Source organism: Gymnoscopelus microlampas (assembly GCF_963454915.1).
Source record: "Gymnoscopelus microlampas genome assembly, chromosome: 19".
Classification (NCBI taxonomy): domain Eukaryota; kingdom Metazoa; phylum Chordata; class Actinopteri; order Myctophiformes; family Myctophidae; genus Gymnoscopelus; species Gymnoscopelus microlampas.
The window spans coordinates 4,200,254-4,224,293 of NC_139956.1; the positions used below are offsets into that span (position 1 = coordinate 4,200,254).

Here is a 24,040-nt window from a genome sequence, read left to right on the forward strand (position 1 = left end):
AGGCTTATGACGCCTCTAAGTCAGAATCCCGCCTAGACGGAACGATAAAAAAGTAAAAACGACAATAAAAACAAAAACCCATGTTATAAAAATAACACCCTCACATCGTATCGCACCATTAACTGTAGTTAACTTTCAGCTGTTAAAAGTCCAGTTTGAATCACCTTTAGGGTGCTACTGTATCATGTAGTAGAGGTAATAGTCAAACTGAAGCTGTATAGACCAATACTTTACACACATTGAGACTGCACTCGCAGGTGCCGGTTTCATGTAATCAATTCCCAACAGATCCCCAAACCTGTTGTTTTGGGGAGCGCTGGTTTCAGTTCATTCAATGTCTTCATGTGTGTTGGCTGGACAGGCCATACACAGACATACAAGCTCACAACGCGTCACAGAAGCGACCGTTGTGAGCTTGGAGGTCTTCTCGGCCGTTCTATATGAGCAACACTTTCCCCCGGCGGCAAAATAAATCTGCGCGAGCAGACAGCTATTAGCAGGTAGGCAGGCGCTGGTGCCGTGATCACAGGGAGCGCTCCCTCCTATTGGCTGGGGGAAGGTGATCTTTGTTGCTACATGTACTCCTATTGGCTGGGGGGCACATGTCAATGGGGAATATTGAATAGGAGGCGCTATTTCCTCCCGGTGGGGACAACTAGATTGGTGGGGAACATGTTTTCTTACTACAGACTACTGCATATTGGACTCTTTAATCATGAGAGTCCTTCAAGTCACTGAGTCGTTGAATACTGAAGACTGAAAAGTGTCTTTCTCTAAAGGGTTTGTGGACTTTCATATAGAACAGGTGAAGACATCTTCTGTTTGAAACATGTCCTTCAGGGTTGGCCTTGAGTTCCAGTCTTGTTTTTGGGCAAACTGATAAACACATCCAAACAGATCAGGAAACATCTCCATCAGGTCAACACCAGCTGCCTCTTCAGCACTGTGAACACAAAGCAGATCACTGGAGTCACAACATCTGATTGTGAACACACAATTCAAGTGTCCTACAATTCAAGTGTAACACTGATAAACAGAACAGACCTGGACCGACACTCAACACCCAGGGAAAGTGCTCCATGAGACGTGCTCTATACATTTTGGTGGGGCTCAAATATTTATTTAAGTTTGTGTTTTAAATGTAAATAAACTTACTAGTGCTCATGGAGATTGTGAATGAAGCGCAGCAGTCCAAAAGAGTTCTCAGGGTACGACTTCATTTCATCCATCTTCAACTCAGGTGGTAACTGGACAAAAATAATAAACAACTTAAAGATCAAATGAAAGGGACTTGATCTTTTACACACAGAAACACACACGCACACGCACACACACATGCACACGTATGACGTTTCCATGTCTACTGTACCATTACAGAGACATCAGTGTCCAATGAGAAAAACATACAGATTGAAGATTAACTTAATGGCCTGGGAACATGAAGCTGGATATGAGCTTTAAATTATGCTTTAGTTACCTTGACAAGACAAGTGTATTTTAAAAGCACATTTCATACAAAGAGGCCTTTAAATGCATTACAAAGGTATTGTAAGGGAATGAAGAGATAATGCAATATTCATTCATTCCCACTTCTAGTGTGTTTCACCAACTGAGGGCTCTGATGAGACTGGAGACTGACTTAAAGGTTTCATGACATTCAGTTTTACAACACATTATAAGTCTTGGTCATGGTCCTTCAAACGTGTATACAAAGTTTTAACTGAAAAATTCCACTCCAGTTAGCCATTGCAGGTGTTTTTCTCTCACATTTCTAAAGCCTTTTCAACTGCAATGAAAAAAAAAATCTTTGCTTGCGGGTGTGGCTGTTGAGCCACACCCGCACAAAGGAAAGGATAGGGGAGGGGAGGGGCGAGGAGGAGAGTGGGCGGGATTAATGGCCGGTGACTTCACTCTCCTACTTATTCAGAAAACCCCAGACCACAGAAAATCCACTGAATGTTCAAAGTTCAGTTTTTTGGGGTGTAATTGAGGTCATAAAACCCCCCAAAAAACGTAAAAAATAGAAAAAGTGAAAATGAATGTCATAGAACCTTTAAAAGGATGGGACGAACATTTTGAAGAACATACGTGTCTAGAAAACCTCAGTGTAAAGATTCTTATCATGCCAGGTGACTCAGCACATTTTAGATCTGTTCTTTCATGTCCAACTGTGTCTCACGTCACAAGATCTGAGACTATAAGCTGACATAAGAAGCACTAACCTCGTCATTTACTCTGATCTTTTTGTGATTTTTCCATTACTTTTTTCATTTATTTTACATATTTTTTTTATATTTCTTTTATTTGAAAGTGAAATATCCCTTTAAAGTGCAATAAAGAATATGATGAATAAAAAAGTAGAGCAATAAAGAAAACAAAGGTTAAGTACATTAACAACTTCTGTTTTTTGCAAGTCGACTTTCTGTCTGAAAGTTGAAGTCACGTCGATGCGTCGTTTGATGATATCACATTGACGGGGGGGGGGGGGGGGGGGGTATGATAATGGGCCTACATAATGTTGGATACATTTATGTACTATTAGTAATAAAGTCACCTTGTGTTTCCATGTGTTGAACTGTCCCTGCTCAGCATACTGGTCCAGTACAGTGATGAGGTCCTTGTCATCATCTGGACAGTTCTCAACCGCCTTTCCAATCCTTCTCAAGTACTCTACTCTCCTGGGAAAAATGTAAGGAATTAGACTATGATGAACTGAAATAACGTTCAGATATCAGTGAATGAAAGAATAATGATAATGTGGAAGGGAAAATATTTCTATCATACCTGTCGTTTGACCAAAATAAAGGATGAGCCACGCATTCCTCCACTTTAGGTCTTTTATTTGGGTCTTCATTGATCATCCTCTCAATGAGATCCTTGGCGACCACATCCTGAACATGGTCCAGATTGTAGTTTCCATCCAGAATGTTGCCTTCACGTCTAGCGTCTGTGCCAAATGGATGGTGTCCTCCAGACAGGATGTAATATATCAACATCCCAGCCACCTTTAGAATGAGCATGAAAATGAGTAAGAACATTTTTTGTTGTTATTAATTCAATTTTTCTGACACCGAATAAAGTAACAACCTGGATATCGGAGCTTCTTCTATATGGGATTTGAGCATTGTCCAACGTCTCCTTTGCCTTCCAGTGTTTCGTTCCTGCAACTTTTGTGACTAGGAATGTTTGTCCTTCGGGTAATTCTCGGCTTATTCCAAAATCTGACAGCCTTGCCTTGCTTTGAATATCTGCAAGGAAAATTAGGTATATTAATACAATAATGGGTTTTAGATTTAGCTAAATAAATTCAGCATATTTTGCTTATATTTAAAATATTATTTGCTTATTGAATTTTAATTTTGTATAGCTTACCAATCAAGACATTCTGGGGTTTGATATCCCGGTGGAGAATTCCAGGATTTTGACAATGAAGAACACTTAAGCTCTGGAGGAACTGATTTGCAAGCTGTTTCCTCTCCAGTTCAGAGAGGCTGTGTTCAGTGATGTATTCTTCCAGGGAGTATTCACATAACTGAAGAGCAAGGTATCCAAAGTTCTCATCCTCTACAAAGTCAACATATCGCACAATTGAAGGATGATCAAGCTTTGGAAGACGCAAAAACTGTTCTTCTTTGATCTGTACACGACAGTAGTACATTCTATTCATTTTCTTCACTGCGACTTCAGTGCCATCATCTCTTAACCCTAAGTAGATCTCAGTTCCACCACTTCCCTCTGCGATGCAGAATTCTTCATCTTTCACAAACACAAGACTCCCAACTCTGGTAACTTTACAGTCATCAATGTTTGCAAGCTTCTCTAACTGTTTCCTCCATCTTTTACTAGTTTGGATCCATTTCCGTGGTTCTGGTGATGAAATAGGAATGATGTCATCTCTCTGCTCCTCCTCTTCTCCTGACATGTTAGTCATCTCAATGGATTCAGATGGCTCTGTAATAGTACACACACATGGACACGTCATATTCTGTGATTGTGTGTGTGTGTGTGTGTGTGTGTGTGTGTGTGTGTGTGTGTGTGTGTGTGTGTGTGTGTGTGTGTGTGTGTGTGTGTGTGTGTGTGTGTGTGTGTGTGTGTGTGTGTGTGTGTGTGTGTGTGTGTGTGTGCGCGCGCGTGTGCTTGTGTGTGTGTGTGTGTGTGTGTGTGTGTGTGTGTGTGTGTGTGTGTGTGTGTGTGTGTGTGTGTGTGTGTGTGTGTGTGCGCGCGCGACCACACACAATCCATCACCTAAAAATCATCTCCAGACTCCGGCCCTCACTCCCAGACCCTCATCTCTGCCTTCATCACCTCCTGTCTCGACTACTGCAATGTTGTTCAGTTTACCCAGCACAGCCCTGGCAGCACATCACCACCACCCTTACCCACCTTATTTCATCCCATAAAACTCCTTACCTAAACCTCCCCCTCCGTAGTTACCTGTCTGATTTCTTACATCATAATACTCCATCACAGACCCTACGGTCCTCTGCTCTCCAGCAGCAAACCTTTTGGTGACAGAGCCTTCAGTGTGGCACCCTCTGGAACCCTGGATTAATTTACAGGCATCTGTTCACCAAGGCCTTTGACTGTAATCTATATAATCAATATATTGAAGTTACAGTGTTCTCACCCTGCAGGATGATCTGTCCTTCATCTGAAACAATATGAAATATTGGATTATATTATCATCTATACTTGTGTATAACTCATGTTCTTACACATATAGTAAAAGGTTACATGCATGTAGACACGCACGCACGCACGCACGCACGCACGCACGCACGCACGCACGCACGCACGCACGCACGCACGCACGCACGCACGCACACACACACACACACACACACACACACACACACACACACACACACACACACACACACACACACACACACACACTTACCTCCTTGACATATGAAGGAGGCTGTGGCTTTGTCTCGTTCTGTAAAAGTAGAGATGTGAGACAGTGAGAGGTCAGTATGGAGACACTAATCGTTTAGATCTTCACATTGTTATCATTATAGATACATAGATGTATGGATATGTCAAATATGGATTTGATAGAAATATATCAATTAACAAATTAGTTCAAGACTTACTAGTTTGCTTCTTCTTTTTCCAGTATAAATATACCAGTATTGCTGCAACCAAGATGATGATCACTGTAGTCACAATCCCTGTACTCACTCCTGCAGTTGATCCTCTCTCTGTTGGTCCTACAGTTGGTCCTCTCTCCTCCTCTCTGGACTTCCTATCCTCTGAAAGACAGTGAGTCATGACACAACTGTTATAATTATACATTATAATCAATCAATCAAGTCTGCTATGATGTTGAAATGGTCTCGTGGCCCAAAGCTCACAGGTTTGATCTCCATTAACATCCATGTGTCCTCTTTGGTACGGTAAGACACTCTGGATAAATGTACATTTATTCATTTGCTTTGCTTATCAAGGAGCTCTGAGAAAGACTGTTTTCTGCTTTGTTGTGAATCCAGAGTAGAAACAGCTTCACATGTGGATGAAGACCAGACTTTATGATGAAATGATGATCTGACATAGTCGACGTTCACATCAAGTTATACAGTATGTTTTTTGTTTTTGTTTTTTTACAATGTGTTGTTTAGGACCACAGTTCAATGTACATAGTTTTAATAATTGGTTTAATAGTTGACAGTTATAGGTAAATTGAGCAAAACTTATTTCCATGTTAGTGTAGGACATAATAATGCACAACCAACTGCAATACAACTATAGTAAGAAGAAGAGATGTCAGATGTAAATGAGTTATAAAGCTCACTCTGGCCCAACGGTTCTGTTGTGCAAATACAGCAGGTAAAAGTGTAAAGAGTATTGTATTTACAGATTAACAGTTAATCAAATTAATAGATTTAATTGATAATAAAACTCAATAATCCATTTTAATTAAAAAGAATAATCTATTTAATAAACAATATCTATATCTCTGTATGTCATCATCAGACGAGCCCTCCATCTGTCTCCTGTCATCTCCATTCTCCATACTGTACATTTGTCCAGTTTGTTTGTGCTTTTTACACCATCTTTCTTTAATTAGCACATCCACGTATGTAGGTGTGGGACGTGCTTTTGATCAATGACCGTTAATCACATGGAGCCCCGCCTCTCATTTAAATGTTTGATTCTGCAATCGACTTGCCTTATTTCTTAGAGTTATCAAACTAGTTTGTTGTCATGATCTTTATTGTTGTTTTTACATCCATTATTAATGAACAGTAAATCTTACCAACAAGGAGCTGAATAGAACTGCTGCGGTACGGGGGTGGCAGGTGTGAAACAAAACACCAGTACGTCCCCTCGTCAGAGAGCTTCACCCTGGTCAGCTTCAGTGAGATGTTACCATGAGACAACTGCTCGGGAAACATGGAGGTCCTCTGTTTGTACAACGGGTCCAGAATGTCAGTAGTTACATGTCCATTGAGACGGTGCACATACCTTGGGTCCAGGCCAGGACGGTGTGGTGGTCTGTACCACCACACCGTCCTGTTCTCCATGTTCTCAAGAGGTTCCATGTGACAAGGAAGGATGACATCATCTCCCTCCATGGCCATCACAGGCTCATCTGACCCTATGACCTGATGTTGTCCTTAAAACAAAACAATGTATTTAGAGTAGAGTTATTAATGTGTAATGTTTAATGTGTATAAGGACAAATGTGTGTTGTGTGTGGTGTCGGGTCTGGATCTCATCCTGGTGAAATATGAGTGTGTGATCAATCATATAGTGCAGTGGTGGAAAAAGTACTCAAATGTTTTACTTAAGTAAAAGTATCAATACTGTAATTCAAAATGTACTTGAGTAAAGTACAAAAGTATTGGTATCAAAATATACTTAAAAGTACAAAAGTAAAAAGTACTCATTATGCAGAATGTCCCATTTCAAATTTCCAAACGTATAAAAACCTTTTGAAAATAGCCAGAATATATATAGGCCTGAAGTGGTTAATGTATGTTTTGAAATAATAATACAAATCTACAAAGTAACTAGTAACTATAAAGTTTTCAAATAATTGTAGTGGAGTAAAAGTACAATATTTGCCTCTGAGATGTAGTGGAGTAGAAGTAAAAGTACAGAACATTGGAAATACTCCTCAACCACTTTACTAGTCCATTGTATAGTAGGCCTACCTGACATTAATTATCCACTAATAACACCTGCAGCCGCTCCCTTCTCTATCCGTCACTGCACTGTAATAACCTTTAAGTTGTAATAATAAGTTGTATATAACGTTACCTGTCACAGATGTGTTGTAACAGCTGCTCCATATGACCAGGAGAATGTTGAAATAAATCCACATCCATGACTTCATGGTACAAACACTGACTTGGAAAGACAGATACTCCATTGCTGTTGTTGCTCTTTGAGAAAAGTACAGATTTACTTTCGTTTTTACCTACCTGTCTACGCAATGTGTGGTTAGGTGCCTGAGGCGTGATTATGGATCCCACCAACGCTCCAGGATATAGACCCGCCTTACCTGTCTGATTGGCTCCCTGCCAGCAGAGGCGTACGCTCATTGGGGCCAACGAGGCCATGGCCCGGTCTGTAAAACCCTGCTCCCCCCAGGGGAAAAAATCAAAAAATCAACACAACAACATTAGCAGCCCCTCACCCTATTCTGTTGTAGCCAACCACAGAAAGTCGCCTTTGTTTTCAAATCGGGCTTATTTGCAATCGGTCGAATTGTTAATGAGTGGCCATTAAAAAACGGTTTCCCCGTCAAACCTGTTCTCTTGCCAGGTAAACAGTATAAAGAGGGGCCAGAAATAGCTCCACATTTCATTATTGTTGTGACTTAAGAATCTGGCCCGGTCAACGTTAGAACCCACCAAACGCTACTGCCTGCCAGGCATAGTTTTACTGAGGTTAAGGTTAAGGTTAGGTTTAGGCATAGTCTTACTTCCTCCATCCGTATGTACTCAAATGTTTTATGTTTATAATGTAAGAGTGAAATAGTCAACCTTGAGTCCATATTTATAACATAATGCAATGTGTTTGATCAGTGACCCTTGGAGCGGTGCTTATCAGACAAGATAAGATACTGTATACATTTATAGGCTCATTTAAAAGTTGATATGGCATTGACGTGGATTGTTTTATGCAAGTCATCTTACCAAGGCCAGAGTAGGCCTACACCAGAGTGATACAGTACAGTACAGCTGTAAAACAATAAAAAAAATAACTGAACATTATTGTTGTGAACAATTTAGTGAGTATTGTAAGGTAATGTCCACTAAATGCATGCAGTTTTAAAATAATTCAGCACCATGTGTTTCACGTGTCAGTTGTACAATGTGTGGCCCTTCACTCACTTTATCGAAGTCAGTATGGCCCCCTGGAAATAACTCTTTCCGACCCCTGGTGTAGAGGGAAAAAAGTCTCCCTGCTTCATTTCTCTCTCAGCCATGGGGTCCTTAGCCTGCAGGTGGAGGAGTTGTGTTTACTGTATTGAATCTTCCACAATCTTGTCCCACCACCACCTCACCTCTTTAGACCGGGATAGAATCTGTGTCATTTTTAGATTTCTTTGGCTATTGAAAAATAGCAGATCTACAAGCTCATAGCTTGTACATCCGCTATTTTTGAAAAATCGTGACAATTTGTGCACATTTTTAAACATATATATTTTTAAAGCAAACTTTTGTAAAATATTTAGTTCCAGGGAGCAGGGACCCCCAGAAGCAAAGATTTGAGTTACAAATGTTCGCTTTAAATATATATATATTCAAAGATTTGCAATAAAAATCAAGATTTTTTTTAAATAGCAGATGTAGAAGCTCATATGAGCTTGTAGATCTGAATAGCCAAAAAATCTAAAATGACAGAGATGCGTTCCTGGATTGAATGGGTTAAACAATAACAATTTATTACAAACTGCAATACTGCCACAAAGTCACCAAGATCCTCCACCAGAGGGCACTGTTGTATCACATATAGATCTACACAGTTCAGCTAGACTGATGTATCAGTCAGACAGTGAACATCCTGCTGACTGATGTCAAACAGTTACTTGTTGTAAGTGTAAATCCTCAGATCAAAATGGATGAATAAAGAACAGTCCTGCAGACATCAGAAGTCTACACTATCAATGGGAAATTAACATGTACTTTCGTTTTGTCAAACAGTGAAACTGACTATGAGATCTAACAGCTTTCATCCTGGTGTCTCTATTCAGGGCATGATGTCATTACAGGCAGATCTACGCATCGTGATACAATTTATTTATTTTTTATAAAGAAAATGTATAAAATAGTGGTTAAAACACTTGTCTGTGACCTTTGACCTCTGTGTATGTGTGTGTGTGTGTGTGTGTGTGTGTGTGTGTGTGTGTGTGTGTGTGTGTGTGTGTGTGTGTGTGTGTGTGTGTGCAGGGGTGGACTGGCCATTTGGCATACCGGGCATATGCCCGGTGGACCGCTGGGCCAGTGGGCCGGTGGACCGGAATGTTTGTTCAGTAACAGTGTTAAATAGCTCTATATTGTGATAGTAATCATTACTATAGAGTGTTTGTTCAGTAACAGTGTTAGATAGCTCTATCTATACTGTGATAGTAATCATTGGTATAGACTAGAGTGTTCGTTCAGTAAAAGTGTTAAACACTATAGCAATTACCTAGGAAAGAATCACAATATAGAGCTATTTAACACTGTTACTGAACAAACACTCTATAGCAATGATTACTATCACAATATAGAGCTATTTAACACTGTTACTGAAACACTCTATAGTAATATATGATACAGTGGATATATCAGTACATTTTCATTCACAGTAAGAATATAAACCAGACGACAACATACATCAGAATCATCTTTATTGTCACATCCTAGGTTTACAGTGTAAATCAGTGGGTGAAATTGTTTTTGTGCAAGTTCTATCGTTCTGATTTAGAAAGGAGACAGAGAAGGGGGGGGGGTAAAGAAGGAATACAAAAATAAAGAAAAATAGACAACAATGTATCTATATATTGACACATAGCATATCCATCCAAAGACATTTATGTACATGAATGATGGCCGTTTTGATGTCCATCAGTGCTTGTCTGTCATATAGGATTGTATGACCAACAACATAACATGAGCAAAGAAGGAAACAACTGGACGATATAACGGCGCAAACACAGGCGCACGTCACATACATCATGCAAAATCCACACGACAAGTAAAAAACAAAATTTAATAAAATGCTATAAAAAATAACGCCCTCACATCGTATCACACCATTAACTGGCTAGTTTACTTTGTCATGGCTGGCTCTGGCCACGACAAATAATGGGGGAGGGAAACCAACGCAAAGTGTAACAAAGTATATTTATTAAATAATAAACTCTAACATAGGCAACTGATGAATATACTGAGGATAAAGTAACATGATAGAATGTTAGAACTAAGGATCCGATGAGGTGTGGAGTCAGTAAATCAGTGGTGTAAGTGTGCATGAGTGGAACATAGTGTAGTGCAGGGTGTGTGGACGGAAAGAATAGTCAGATGAAACATAACAGAGGCATGGAGAGGAGAGCAGTGTAGAGCTGAGGAAGACAGCAGTCCTCTCTCCTCTGGATCTCATCACACACTGAGTATGGGCAGGGCTTTTTATAGACTCCTGGAGGCACCGGGCCCAGGTGCTCTCCAATGAGCCATTAGCAGGTATGTACACTGCCCCACCCTGTTCATCTAGGAAGAGCAGCATGAGCAGAGCAGGCAATCTGGCACTCCTTATAAGGGACACTCCATATAAGGGACACTCCATATAAGGGAGTGGGGCATCACAACTTTCAGCTGTTGGAAGTTCAGTTTGAATCACCTTCAGGGTGTTTCTGTACCATGTAGGAGAGGTATAGTCAAACTGAAGCTGTAGTGACCAATTGTTTGTTTACAAATCAATTCTCAACAGATCCCTAAACCTGTTGTTTTGGGGAGCGCTGGTTTCAGTTCACTCAACGTCTATGTGTGTTGGCTGGACAGACAGCTAGGTGAGAATGCATTTTTACACATGAGTTTCAGTGATCACTTTTACATTGCATCTTATGAGCGGTGGGGTTCTTTTGGTGCCGGCCTGTACTGGTTCTTATCAGTGTGACGTAGTCCGATATGTCGTCTATTGGAGGGCGCTCGGGTGGCACAGGAGTAAAGTACAAAATACACTGTTTGGGGGAGGGACGCTATGCGGAGGGTGATCTTTGTTGCTACATGTACTGGCTGGGGGATAGGGTGATCTTTGTTGCTACATGTACTCCTATTGGCTGGGCGGCACATGTTGATGGGGAATGTTGAATGGGAGGCGCTATGTCCTCCCGGTGGGGACAACTAGATTGGGAACATGTTTTGTTACTACAGGCTACTGCATATTGGATTCTTTAATCATGAGAGTCCTTGAAGACATTGAGTCATTGAATACTGATTCTTGCTTTGGTATAGACTGAAAAGTGTCTTTCTCTAAAGGGTTTTGTGGACTTTCATACAGAACTGGTGAAGACATCTTCTGTTTGAAACATGTCCTTCAGGGTTGGCCTTGAGTTCCAGCGTTGCTCCTGGGCAAACTGGTAAACACACCCAAACAGATCAGGAAACATCTCCATCAGGTCAACACCAGCTGCCTCTTCAGCACTGTGAACACAAAGACACATCTGATGGTGAACGCACATACAGTGATATAACCACATAACTATAATCACATAAGCATGAGTATGTGTATGCTTAAAAGAGGGGCCTACACCCCCATTATCACTTTTAAATCTGCTCTGAGGAATGCTGAGGCCGAAACGCGTAAGCATTCTCAATAAATTAGAATTTGTATCTGAGCCAGTCTTGCATCCTTTATTATGGAATGCTGCTTTTTCAACTTCAGTGGTATTTGATTTAAGTTAGTCTCAAGGCCAAACTTCTTTTATAAGCAGTAAAACACACGTTTATTTAAGTTGTTTTTAAATGTAATTAAACTTACTGGTGCTCATGGAGATTGTGAATGAAGCGCAGCAGTCCAAAAGAGTTCTCAGGGTACAACTTCATTTCATCCATCTTCAACTCAAGTGGAAACTGGAAAAACATATACATATAAATACTCAAGATCAAATGAAAGGGACTTGATCTTGATCTGAACACGCATGCACGCACGCACGCACGCACACACACACACACACACACACACACACACACACACACACACACACACACACACACACACACACACACACACACACACACACACACACACACACACACACACACACAGCCAATGGCCGCGTTTCCCAAACGAATTTGAGCTCCTGCGTAGCCTAGAAGCTGCGTAGGTGCCTCCACGCATCTGCGCAGTAGCAACCCCGCTGCGCACTATCTTCGTTAGTAGCAGCTGTGTGTGCCCAACGTCTCATCTAAATTGGCTTCAGTAGACACCATCTTCGTAGGTTCCGTTTCGTCTGTGCTAAAACTACATTCGTGAGACAGCATGCACGTGAAGAGATCCTGGACGTAGCCTACGTAAAGCCTACGTCAACTACGTAGTGCTATCCTACTATAGTTTAAACACCCTTTGCATACATATATCTATATATACAGGATTTTGCAAAAATACTAAGATAAAGTCGCACCTTTATCTAACTTACCTTTATATGAATTGGACACTTACATTTTTATAGGTACATTCTGTAATGTATTAAAATGCATTTTTTAAGGTGACATTTCAATGATCTTAAATAAACACTGCGGCCATTGTTCGCCGTTCAAAAAAATTCAGAGGATAGAGGGGGCGTCCCCCTGCATGATTGACAGCTTAACGCGTAACGGGCGACGCCTCCCCAAAAAAACAGACATATACACAACAAACACACTGCGACATGCCGTGTTGATAGCTTGCAGATCTGTTATTTTGGGTAGGGCGAGCGGCTGCAGTGCTTCGTCCTATATGCATGAACCCGAAGTTTACAAATCGTACTCTCACGGATAATCCGATCATCTAATAAAAATATTAAGCACATGCCAAGTTAACTAAAGGTATATAAATGATGCTGAGCTAAATATGTTTCCTTAATTTCGAAGTTTTATAGTTAAACGTTATGATGAAAGTGCAGTTCCTCTCACAAAGTGACAGCTGTTGCGCTCGGCGAGCGCAACAGCTCGCCATGTTTATGAATGGTTAAAACATCTTTTGAAAATAGCAGATCTACAAGCTCACAACGTGTCACAAGCTTGTAGATCTGCTATTTTCAAAAGATGTTTTAACCATTCATAAACATGGCGAGCTGTTGCGCTCGCCGAGCGCAACAGCTGTCACTTGAGAGGAACTGCACTTTCATCATAACGTTTAACTATAAAACTTCGAAATTAAGGAAACATATTTAGCTCAGCATCATTTATATACCTTTAGTTAACTTGGCATGTGCTTAATATTTTTATTAGATGATCTGATCATCCGTGAGAGTACGATTTGTAAACGTCGGGTTCATGCATAGAGGACGAAGCACTGCAGCCGCTCGCCCTTTTACGCACCGGCCCGGCCCGGCCGTAATATATATATATATATATATATATATATATATATATATATATATATATATATATATATATATATATATATATATATATATATATACATACACACACACACGTGTGTGTGTGTGTGTGTGTGTGTGTGTGTGTGTGTCGGTCTTTTGATTTTCATAGATTTCATAGAACGATGGGTGTTACAGGCGGCCCAGGGCGCTCGTTACAAGATGCTTCGTAGGACAGTACTCCCCTCCTACTGTGGGCGGGGAGTATGCTGCGCGCATTCTGTCTCACGAATGTACTTTTACCACACACGCAGCCAGTTTAGATGGCACGCAGGGGCACAACCACCTGCTACTAATGAGGGTAGAGCGTAGGTTTGGCCGAGTCCCAGCTGTGTAGGAGACGCTTGCGCAAGCTGCGTACGGCCACGCATGACCTGAAATCTACGTGCCTGCTATGGTACTGCGAAGCATGTGACGTCACACGTTAGACCCGTCGTCGGACCTGCGACGATGCTCTACGCACGAGCTCTTTGGGAAACCCGGCCAATGTCAGAACATACAGCTCGACGATTAAATGAATGACGTGGGAACATGAAGCTGGATATGAGCTTTAAATGGTGCTTTATACCGTGACAAGGCAAGTGTATTTTAACTAGAAATTCGGGCCGCTTCTGATCGACTTTCTGGTCGACTTTCTGTCATTAAAAGTTGAAGTCGCGTCGATGCGTCGTTTGATAGCGTCATCACATTGACATGGGGGGGATATGGGGAGGGGGGTATGATAATGATAGGCCTACATAATGTTGGATACTGTACATTTATGTGCTATTAGTAATAAAGTCACCTTGTGTTTCCATGTGTTGAACTGTCCCTGCTCAGCATACTGGTCCAGTACAGTGATGAGGTCCTTGTCATCATCTGGACAGTTGTCAACCTCCTTTCCAATCCTTCTCAAGTACTCTACTCTCCTGGGAAAAAATATAGTGAAAGCATTAGACTATGATCAACTGAAATAACGTTTAGATATTTGTTACGTGTGTCAGTAGTGTGTCTGTGGAAGAGTGACAGTAGAGTGGGTCCGTGAGTGTATTTGTGGTTACATCCAGGTGCTGCTCAAACACCATGAGGACTTTGGGAGTACTTTTTTTTTTTACTGTAGTAGCCTACTGTCCTCTGCACGCTAGCCACATGCTTGTCTTGTGTTGTTTGTACCACTTATCATTTATGTTTCAGTGCACCTGATTTGTCAAACTGGTGTTGGTGTACGGATGCCAGATTTTTGTAAAAGATAATTTTGGGTAGATTAGCTTAGAGAAGGTAGATAAGGATGAGCATTTTGTTGTAACTTCATGTTGGTTAGGTTAGATAGAGTTTAAAACTTGAGATTAGATTTAATTTATTCATTGATTTGCTCCGTTTGTCATTTTTGTCATTATGTTAAACATTTAATACTTGAAGTCACATATGTAAAAATGCAAACCTAAAATTAAAACTGGGTTTCACTCTCCAACTTTATGTTGCAATCCATCCTTCCCCTAGACGGGATCGTAACAATATCAGTGAATGAATGAATAATATGTGGAAGGGAAAATATTTCTATCATACCTGTCGTTTGACCAAAACAAAGGATGAGCCAAGCATTCCTCCACTCTAGGTCTTTTCTTTGCGTCTTCATTGATCATCCTCTCGATGAGATGCTTGGCAACCACATCCTGAACATGGCCCAGGTTGTACTTTCCATCCAGAATGTTGCCTTCACATTTAACGCCTTTGCCAAATGGATGATGTCCTCCAGACAGGATGTAGTATATCAACATCCCAGCCACCTTAAGAATGAGCAATTAAATTGAGTAAGAACATTTTTATGTTTTATGTATGTTTTATGTTATTAATTATATTATTGTCACACAGAATAAAAAAACAACCTGGATATCGGTGCTTCTTTTATATGGGAAGTGAGCGTTGTCCAAAGTCTCCTTTGCCTTCCAGTGTTTTGTTCCTTGAACTCTTGTGACTAGGGTTGTTTGTCCTTTGGGTAATTCTCGGCTTATTCCGAAATCTGACAGCCTTGCCTTGCTTTGAATATCTGCAAGGAAAATGATGTATATCAACATAATAATGGGTTTTAGATTTAGCAAAATAAATTCAGCATATCTCTGCTGTCGGGCAGAAACCAGCTAACTTCAAAATAGGCCTACAATAATAAACATTACAAAAACGTCTGCAAAGAGGGGTTCACAGAGTTCCATTTTCATTAAAACTAGCAAGCGAAATGCTATATGAATGAACTCATTTCTTGTCACATTGCTCTCCTCAGAAATCACTACATACCGTAGATTTTAGAAATATAATTAATTGTTTTCATAACATTAGTGTTACATTAGGCTAAGTTTGATAAACAGTTACACTGCATACAGGTATTTTAACAGACTACTGTGGGAAAAAATCCTGCCTCGTTAAAGTTTGTTTTCTTCCGCTCTGAGCTCTGTGTGTCACGCAGGGGAGAGGGGGTGGAGTTAGCTGCTTTAGTCGACAGTTTGAGGATCCAATGGAGTTAGGAGGTTTTGTCAGAAGCGCTTTTTAATATGTTTCATTGGTTCAATATTTTTTTAACCAACACACAGACGTAAAGGGTTTTCAATAGCGTTGATTTCTGAAGAAAAAAAAGCTGAAAAATGTAGTTAGCTGGTTTCTGCCCGAGAGCTTATATTTCTGATATTATTTGTTTCTACATTTTTTATGTTGTAGCTTACCAATCAAGACATTCTGGGGCTTGATATCGCGGTGGAGAATCTTAGGATCCTGGCGATGAAGAATACATAAGCTCTGGAGAAACTGATGTGCAAGTTGTTTCTTCATCAAGCCAGAAAGGTTGTTTTCAGTGAAGTATTCTTCCAGGTTGCATTCACACAACTGAAGAGCAAGGTAACCAAAATTTGTATCTTCTAAAAAGTCAACATATCGTACAATTGAAGGATCATCAAGCTTTGGAAGACGCAAAAAGTCTTTCTCGTTCATCAGCACTTGATAGGTGAACCTGGACATTCTTTTCACTGCGACTTCAGTGCCATCATCTCTTAACCCTATGAAGACCTCAGCTCCGTCACTTCCCATTGCGATGCGGAATTCTTCATCTGTCCCAAACACAAGACTCCCAACTTTGGAAACGTTACAGTCATCAATGTTTGCAAGCTTCTCTAACTGTGGCCTCCATCTTTTACTGACTGGGATCCATTTTCGTGGTTCTGGTTCCCTCGGCTCCTCCTCCTCTACTGACATGTCTCTCATGTCAGTCTTCTCAATGGATCCTAATAGCCCTGTAATGGTACACATGGAAACGTCATATTATGTGATGTGTGTGTGTGTGTGTGTGTGTGTATGTGTGTGTGTGTATATATATATATATATATATATATATATATATATATATATATATATATATATATATATATATATATATATCAGCGTGCCAAAATTCCTGAACGGGGCGTCAACAAGTGTCTTTTGGTAGCGGCGGACATCTTTGAGGGGTAAAAACCAGGTTGACTTAACATTGCCCAATGCCACGCCCAATGCCAACTCCCCCCCGTGGTGACGACGCGTTGGCACGCTATATATCTTGTATGTATGCATATATCTTGTTTAGTTTACCCAGCAAAGCCCTGGACAGGCTCCATACAGTACGTGCAAATCTCAGCTGCCCAGGTTCTCGCCCACACCAAGCCCTGGCAGCACATCACCACCACCCTTACCCACCTTATTTCATCACCTACAAACTCCTTACCTACAAACCCCCCCCCCTCCGTAGTTACCTGTAACCTGTCTTATCTCTTACATCATAATACTCCGTCACAGGCCCTACGGTCCTCTGCTCTACAGCAGCAAACCTTTTGGTGACAGAGCCTTCAGTGTGGCAGCCCCGCCCCCACCCTCTGGAACCCTGGATTCATTTACAGGCATCTGTTCACCAAAGCCTTTGACTGTAATCTATATCATCAATATATTGAAGTTACAGTGTTCTCACCCTGCAGGATGATCTGTCCTTCATCTGAAACAATATGAAATATTGGATTATATTATCATCTACCTGTGTATAACTCATGTACAGTCAAAAGTTACATGCATAAACACGTATCACACACACACACACACACACACACACACACACACACACACACACACACACACACACACACACACACACACACACACACACACACACACACACACACACACACACACACACACACACGTGTATGCGCACGCACACGCACATGCACACACGCACGCTCACGCACACCAACACATGAGACTTTAACTAGTCAGTGTGGAGACACTAAAATCATTTAGATCTTCACATTGTTATCATTATAGATACATAGATGGATGGATGTGTCAAATATGGATTTTAAAATATAAATATATACATTAACAAATTAGTTCAAGACTTACTAGTTTGCTTCTTCTTTTTCCAGTATAAATATCCCAGTATTGCTGCCACCAAGATGATGATCACTGGAATAACAATCCCTGCAATCACTCCTACAGTTGGTCCTCTCTGAATCATATCCTCTGAAAGACAATGAGTCGTGACACAACTGTTATAACATTATGATGAATCAATCAATTCTGTGGTGATGTTAAAATAGTTTCATGGCCCAAAGCTCACAGGTTTGATTCCTGTCTGAACTCCATTAACCATGTGTCCTGTATGGTACACTGTCACTATGGATAAATATACATTTATTAATAAATGAATACATAATTGTACATTTCCTTTGCTTATCAAGAAGCCTGAGGAAAGACCTCCTTCTGCTTTGTTGTGAGTCCAGAGTAGAAATGGCTTCACATGTGGATGAAGACCAGACTTTATGATGAAATGATAATCTGACATAGTCATTCACTTTGTAAGTTGTATGTTTTTGTTTTAATTTTTTTGCAATGTGTTATTTAGGACCACAGTTCAATGTACATATTTTAATAAATGGTTTAATAGTTGACAGTTATAGGTGTATTGAAATATCCGAGATATTAGGGTTTTATGGAATATGCTTCTGAACATATTGCTAGCTTGACCACTTCAAATGCTCTAATCTTTCAAAATAATGATCGAAAATAGCCTATTCTACAAGCTCTCAATGCGTCGCAGACGCATTGAGAGCTTGTAGATCGGCTATTTTCGCTGCGCAACGTGCTTCCATAGAAAACATGCTGGCTTCTATGGAATCCAAATGACTGAAATCAGTCGTGGTGACTGAGAACTTTAATCCATGTGTACATCTGTCCAGTTTGTTTGTGCTTTTTACACCATCTTTCTTTAATTAGCACATCCACGTATGTAGGTGTGGGACGTGCTCTAGATCAATGACCGTTAATCACATGGAGCCCCGCCTCTCAATTGCTTTTTTTTTGTTTGTTTTTACTATGCAATCGACTTGCCTTATTTCTTATCAAACTACTTTCAAACCTCCATTAATCATTACAGTGACTGAATACAGTCTTACAGTATGACAGATGGGTTTACAGAGGTTCCTCAAGGTGTTAAACAGTGAAGGAAAGGTTCATTACTGTACCTTCTGTAACACTGACAGTGTGGTTGAAGTGTGGTAGGTGAACTCTACAGGTCACATTCTCTGTTAGAGTCGCTGGCAAAGTCCTCTGGACTACATAACAGTAATCTGAAGGTTTCTCTGTCACTGTGGGTCCAAAATTGATGTTGTTTCCATCACTGTCCAGCCAAGACATCTCAGGTTTAGGATACCAGCACCCAGAATCACATCTCCAAGAGAAGAGATCACCTTCTATTCTAATTAAAGAGAGCACTGGCTGAGACACAGACCCTGCAAATACACATAAACAGATCATCAGTCAGTCAGTCAGTCAGTCAGTCAGCAGTTGGGTTTGTTACAAAAAAAGAGTCATTTATAACTCATTAGTCTTTTAAAAAGTAATATCACTTTACTTATTATTCCCTGCACCGTAGGTACATGACATACTCCTTATGTTACTTTTCCATTACAACCCTCACATTATGTAATTGAATCCTTTTCCCTCCATTTTCAGACTGAATGTGAACCAATAGAACAGAGGCTTCGCTAGGTCTCTACTAGGTTGGGGGCTTAGCCCACCAGGCCCCCCCTCGCGCGAGATTTGGTTACGGCGGATTTGGGTACTTTCCCCCCCGTTTTTTGTTACTTTATTTCGGTTTTAGGGTTAGGGGTAGGGTTAGGTTAGGGTTATAGATATATAAAAAAAAGAAAAAAAAGAAAAACATTTTTTTTTTTTATTATTATATTTTATTGGTGGCTTTGGATAAAACATTGGTGGCTATAACCACCGAAGCCCCCGCCTAACGACGCCACTGCAAAGAAATGTTCCTCTTCAGCCTACACTGATCACTGTGGTCGGCTCTGTTCCTTTATTAGTTTGTGCAACCTACACTGTACAATCTTTACTTATTAGTACATTAAGACGAAGAGTGTACAAATGGAACTGGTCCATTTGGTTCCATTTGTAAAATCATCAGAGTTAAATTCTGTACAAACCACAGATAGAAAACATAATTTATAAGCCATTTAGACAAGGAAAACACTTAGATGAAAGAATGTAAATCTCAGAGACACATATTGTACTTTTTACTACACTACAATTATTTGACAGCTTTATTTACAAGTTTGCAGATTTAGATAATTATTACAAAGCAAACATTAACCACTTAAATGTTATACTAAGGCTATTCACATCATGACACGATGCAAGCTTTTCAAACATGTTGAAAATGTAAGTGGAAATTATACATGCAAATGTGTTTTATGCAAATGTTTATTGTAGCACTTTGAGATTTGCCCACATGTAAAGTGCATCATAAATAAAATGCACTATTATTATTACCCTTATTATTATTATTACCCTTATTATTATTATCATTATTATCATTATGAGTAGTAGTAGTAGTAGTAATAGTAGTAGTATAATGAGTATAGCCACTTTTACTTATTAAACCATTTACTACTTTTGATGCTGTAAGTGTATTTTTTGATGCCTTTAACTTGTAACAGAGTATTTCTACATTGTGGTATTGATACTTTTACTTAAGTAAAAACTATCTGAGTACTTCTTCCACCGCTGTCAGTTTGTGAGGCTCTGTCAGTCAGCCTGACTCACTGATAAGACCCTGAGCCTTTTAGTATTGACTCAATCGTTTTTACATCCATTGTTTATGAACAGTAAATCTTACCAACAAGGAGTCGGATAGAACCCCTGCCGTGCAGGTTTGGAACATAACACATGTACGTCCCCTCATCTGAGAGCTTCACCCTGATCAGCTTCAGTGAGATGTTACCATGAGACAACTCATCATGAAACAGAGACGTCCTCTGTTTGTATGCCGGGTTCTGAATGTCAGTCCTGACACGTCCATTAGAGAGACGGTGCACATACTCTGGGTCCAGGTCAGGTCTTGCCCACCACATGTGCACCGCCCCCCCCTCCATGTTGACAGATGGTTCAGTGTGACAAGGAAGGGTGACATCATCTCCCTCTATGGCCATCACAGGCTGAGATGACCCTATGACCCGTTGTCCTTAAAACAAAACAATGTATTTAGAGTAGAGATATTAATCTGTAATGTTTAATGTGTATTTAGACAAATGTACAGTGTGTGGTATGTGGTGTGTGGTGTGTGGTGTGTGGTGTGTGGTGTGTGGTGTGTGGTGTGTTGTGTGTGGTGTCAGGTCTGGATCTCATCCTGGTGAAATCTCAGTGTGTGATCAATAATATAGTGCAGTGGTGGTGGAAAAAGTACTCAAATGTTGTACTTAAGTAAAAGTATCAATACTGCAATGTAGAAATACTCTGTTACAAGAGAAAATATACTTAAAAGTAGGCTACTCATTATGCAGAATGTCCCATTTCAAATTTCCAAACGTATGAAACCTTTTGAAAATATCAGATTAACAAGCTCACAATGCGTTGCGTGAGCTTGTAGATCTGCTATTTTCAAATAGCCATAATATATATAGGGCTGAAGTGGTTAATGTATGTTTTGAAATAATAATACAAATCTACAAAGTAACTAGTAACTGCGGTTTTCAAATAATTGTAGTGGAGTAAAAGTACAATATTTGCCTGAGCTGTAGTGGAGTAGAAGTAAAAGTACTGTAAATTAGAAATAGGCCTACTTCTCGACCACTTTACTAGTCCTACAGTGTATAGTAGGCCTACCTGACATTACTTATCCACTAAAAACATCTGCAGCCGCTCCTTTCTCTATCCGTCACTACACTGTAATAATAACAAGTTGTATATAACGTTACCTGTCACAGATGTGTTGTAACAGCTGCTCCATATGACCAGGAGAATGTTGAAATAAATCCACATCCATGACTTCATGGAACAAACACTGACTTGGAAGGACAGATACTCCATTATTGTTGTTGCTCCTTGAGAAAAGTAGGGATTTAAAGACTACTTTCCACCTTCAAGCCTGGTATTAGTTTCTAAACGGCCATGTGATCCTGTCTAGGCCACGCCTACTGAAGAAGAAAAAAAGGGGAAAAACAGTGTGGTTCCAGGGGCTAGTTCCGTTTTTTTCGATGCCACTTTGTTTCGGTTCCCCTTGTTTGTTTCCCCAATCCCCATTTAAATGCTGAATCAAGCAACAACTAGTTTTTAGTCTCGCCAGTAGCTACGAGTTGGAAAATATCAAACAAACTATTCCTATAAGCTAAACTACGCTGCATCAAGGGTTTTATTAGGTAGGCCCTAAAATAATGATGCCCTTGATCACAGGGAATTATTTTTGGGTGATACCAGTGTCGGTGTGTGTGTGTGTGTGTGTGTGTGTGTGTGTGTGTGTGTGTGTGTGTGTGTGTGTGTGTGTGTGTGTGTGTGTGTGTGTGTGTGTGTGAGAGAGAGAGAGAGAGATTTTGTGGCCAGTAGCTGGTAGACACAACGGGATTTAAACGGATACAGTTGGACACTACAATGTATTGTTGAAGTGTTACAAGTAAAAGTCCGGAATTCAAAATGTACTTGAGTAAAAGTACAAAAGTGTTGGCATGAAAGAGAGTTAAGAGAGTCACACTAGGAAATGAGAGGCCATGACGTCATCAGTGGTCCCTGGCTGGCCCATGAGCAACACGCCACTGAACCGTCATCAGGAGAGCACAGCAGCTCTGCATACAGCGACAGACGGGGGGGGGGGGGGGGGCAACCTATCCCCCCGTCAGATGCCATCAATGACCTTCTCCCACACCTGCTATGACCCAACACATCACCAGGCAAACACAAGCCAGCCAGCTACGCTGATGGCCGGGTGCGGCTCTCCTTTAATCAGCCAGGTGTCTCAGCTGTCCTGAGTGTGATTAAAGGAGAAGTTCACCCAAAAAATGACTTATTTTCTATCAATTGCACACCCTATGAAGCCTTGAATCCATGGATTCTATTTTGTTTTTGTCGCATTCCTAAGCTAATAACTTGATTCCCGTCTCCTACCGACTAATGTATCCGGTAGGAGACACAAAGTAGATTATTTGTGTCTCCTACCGGAAATACACACGGTCATCAAATTATTGTCTTAGGAATGCCACAAAAACAAAAATAAATCCATGAAATCAAGGCTTCATGGGGTGTGTAATTGTAACTAGTAACTAAAGTTTTCAAATAATTGTTGTCGAGTAAAAGTATATATAAAAAAATAAAAGTATAATATTTGCCTCTGCAATGTAGTTGAGTAGAAGTAAAAGTATTGAAATGGGGAAATACTTCAGTAAAGTAAAAAATCCTCAAAAGTGTACTTAAGTACAGCAGTACTTGAGCAAATGTACTTAGTTACTTTACACCACTGGTAAACACAGGGCAAAGATATATTATGCCTTTAAGTAAATAACTTGAGTAAATGTACTTCCACCAGTTGACTGATTCAGAGACTCATATACTACATAGTGTACAACAGTAGGTGGTGGTATGCAGCTGTAAGCACCGCTTGCAACCCATCATAAAACTAAAAGAAGAAGAGGATGAAGAGGGGGCGGCCCCTCGTGATGGATGTGTCCCACGCACGAAGCCGATTGGTGGAGCCTGCCTGTCAGTCATATTACTCGTCATTGCTGGGAAGGCGTGGCATGTGTTGCTTGTCAGTGGAGAGAGAGAGAGAGAGAGAGAGAGAGAGAGAGAGAGAGAGAGAGAGAGAGAGAGAGAGAGAGTATACAGTGCATGTTGTGTAGACAGGAGGACACAGTCACACTGGATGCTGGGGATATGGGGGACAAGCCAGCAACACGGTAAGATGACCTCATTTATGTGTGTGTGTGTGTGTGTGTGTGTGTGTGTGTGTGTGTGTGTGTGTGTGTGTGTGTGTGTGTGTGTGTGTGTGTGTAACTGTCTGTGGAACACAACAACACCAGAGTTTGAGAAACCATCTCATCTTATGATACCATGAATTGGTGTGTGTGTGTGTGTGTGTGTGTGTGTGTGTGTGTGTGTGTGTGTGCGTGCGTGCGTGCGTGCGTGCGTGCGTGC

General features: G+C 40.6%; 4 protein-coding genes across 9 annotated transcripts in view; 2 read left to right on the plus strand and 2 right to left on the minus strand.

Moving 5' to 3' along the window:
- The window catches only part of LOC311034844 (vitelline membrane outer layer protein 1 homolog), a 286,803-nt gene that overhangs the window by 155,619 nt on the left and 107,144 nt on the right, over nucleotides 1-24,040 (plus strand). The gene's annotated exons all lie outside the window — the stretch shown is intronic.
- LOC311034780 (serine/threonine-protein kinase/endoribonuclease IRE1-like) lies at nucleotides 55-16,775 on the minus strand. Of its 2 annotated transcripts, XR_014599631.1 has the most exons (7): nucleotides 16,273-16,775; nucleotides 15,445-15,605; nucleotides 15,125-15,345; nucleotides 14,364-14,487; nucleotides 11,977-12,068; nucleotides 10,803-11,639; nucleotides 55-132 (listed from the first exon to the last, which is right to left on the minus strand). XR_014599631.1 is itself a non-coding variant. In XM_084042761.1 (6 exons), exons 1-6 carry the CDS (start codon nucleotides 16,631-16,633, stop codon nucleotides 11,489-11,491), a joined length of 1,110 nt encoding a protein of 369 aa, XP_083898887.1. In that variant the 5' UTR covers nucleotides 16,634-16,775; the 3' UTR covers nucleotides 10,299-11,488. The 2 variants fall into 2 exon arrangements, 1 of the variants encoding a protein (XP_083898887.1); XM_084042761.1 differs by lacking the exon at nucleotides 55-132 and having other exon boundaries at nucleotides 10,299-11,639.
- Nucleotides 512-20,858, minus strand: LOC311034779 (serine/threonine-protein kinase/endoribonuclease IRE1-like). The gene is made up of 11 exons (XM_084042760.1): nucleotides 20,757-20,858; nucleotides 19,093-19,359; nucleotides 17,972-18,091; nucleotides 4,901-4,939; nucleotides 4,628-4,651; nucleotides 3,373-3,951; nucleotides 3,088-3,248; nucleotides 2,785-3,005; nucleotides 2,555-2,678; nucleotides 1,156-1,247; nucleotides 512-943 (listed from the first exon to the last, which is right to left on the minus strand). The coding sequence occupies exons 1-11, from the start codon at nucleotides 20,806-20,808 to the stop codon at nucleotides 793-795; spliced, it is 1,830 nt and encodes a 609-aa protein (XP_083898886.1). The 5' UTR covers nucleotides 20,809-20,858; the 3' UTR covers nucleotides 512-792.
- The window catches only part of LOC311035209 (arrestin red cell-like), a 38,288-nt gene continuing 37,974 nt past the window's right edge, over nucleotides 23,727-24,040 (plus strand). For all 5 annotated transcript variants that reach the window (XR_014599673.1, XM_084043286.1, XM_084043287.1 and 2 more), the window contains exon 1: nucleotides 23,727-23,802. Coding sequence is in view for 4 of the 5 variants with exons in the window: in XM_084043286.1 (XP_083899412.1) it covers nucleotides 23,735-23,802 (68 nt within the window). In the remaining variant the exon portion in view is untranslated. The remainder of the gene's footprint in view (nucleotides 23,803-24,040) is intronic.

What these genes read in the sequence shown, in the direction of transcription:
- LOC311034780 (XM_084042761.1), bottom strand. Translation starts at nt 16,633, where the DNA reads ATGGGAAGTGACGGAGCTGAGGTCTTCATAGGGTTAAGAGATGATGGC. An exon ending in TTGTTTTGGTCAAACGACAG is followed by an intron (nt 14,488 to 15,124) that starts GTATGATAGAAA and finishes ATTTTTTCCCAG; the next exon opens with GAGAGTAGAGTACTTGAGAA. An exon ending in TCAACACATGGAAACACAAG is followed by an intron (nt 12,069 to 14,363) that starts GTGACTTTATTA and finishes ATGTTTTTCCAG; the next exon opens with TTTCCACTTGAGTTGAAGAT.
- LOC311034779 (XM_084042760.1), bottom strand. Translation starts at nt 20,808, where the DNA reads ATGTGTTATGTTCCAAACCTGCACGGCAGGGGTTCTATCCGACTCCTT. An exon ending in GAAGAAGCTCCGATATCCAG is followed by an intron (nt 3,006 to 3,087) that starts GTTGTTACTTTA and finishes CTCATTCTAAAG; the next exon opens with GTGGCTGGGATGTTGATATA. An exon ending in TCAACACATGGAAACACAAG is followed by an intron (nt 1,248 to 2,554) that starts GTGACTTTATTA and finishes ATTTTTGTCCAG; the next exon opens with TTACCACCTGAGTTGAAGAT.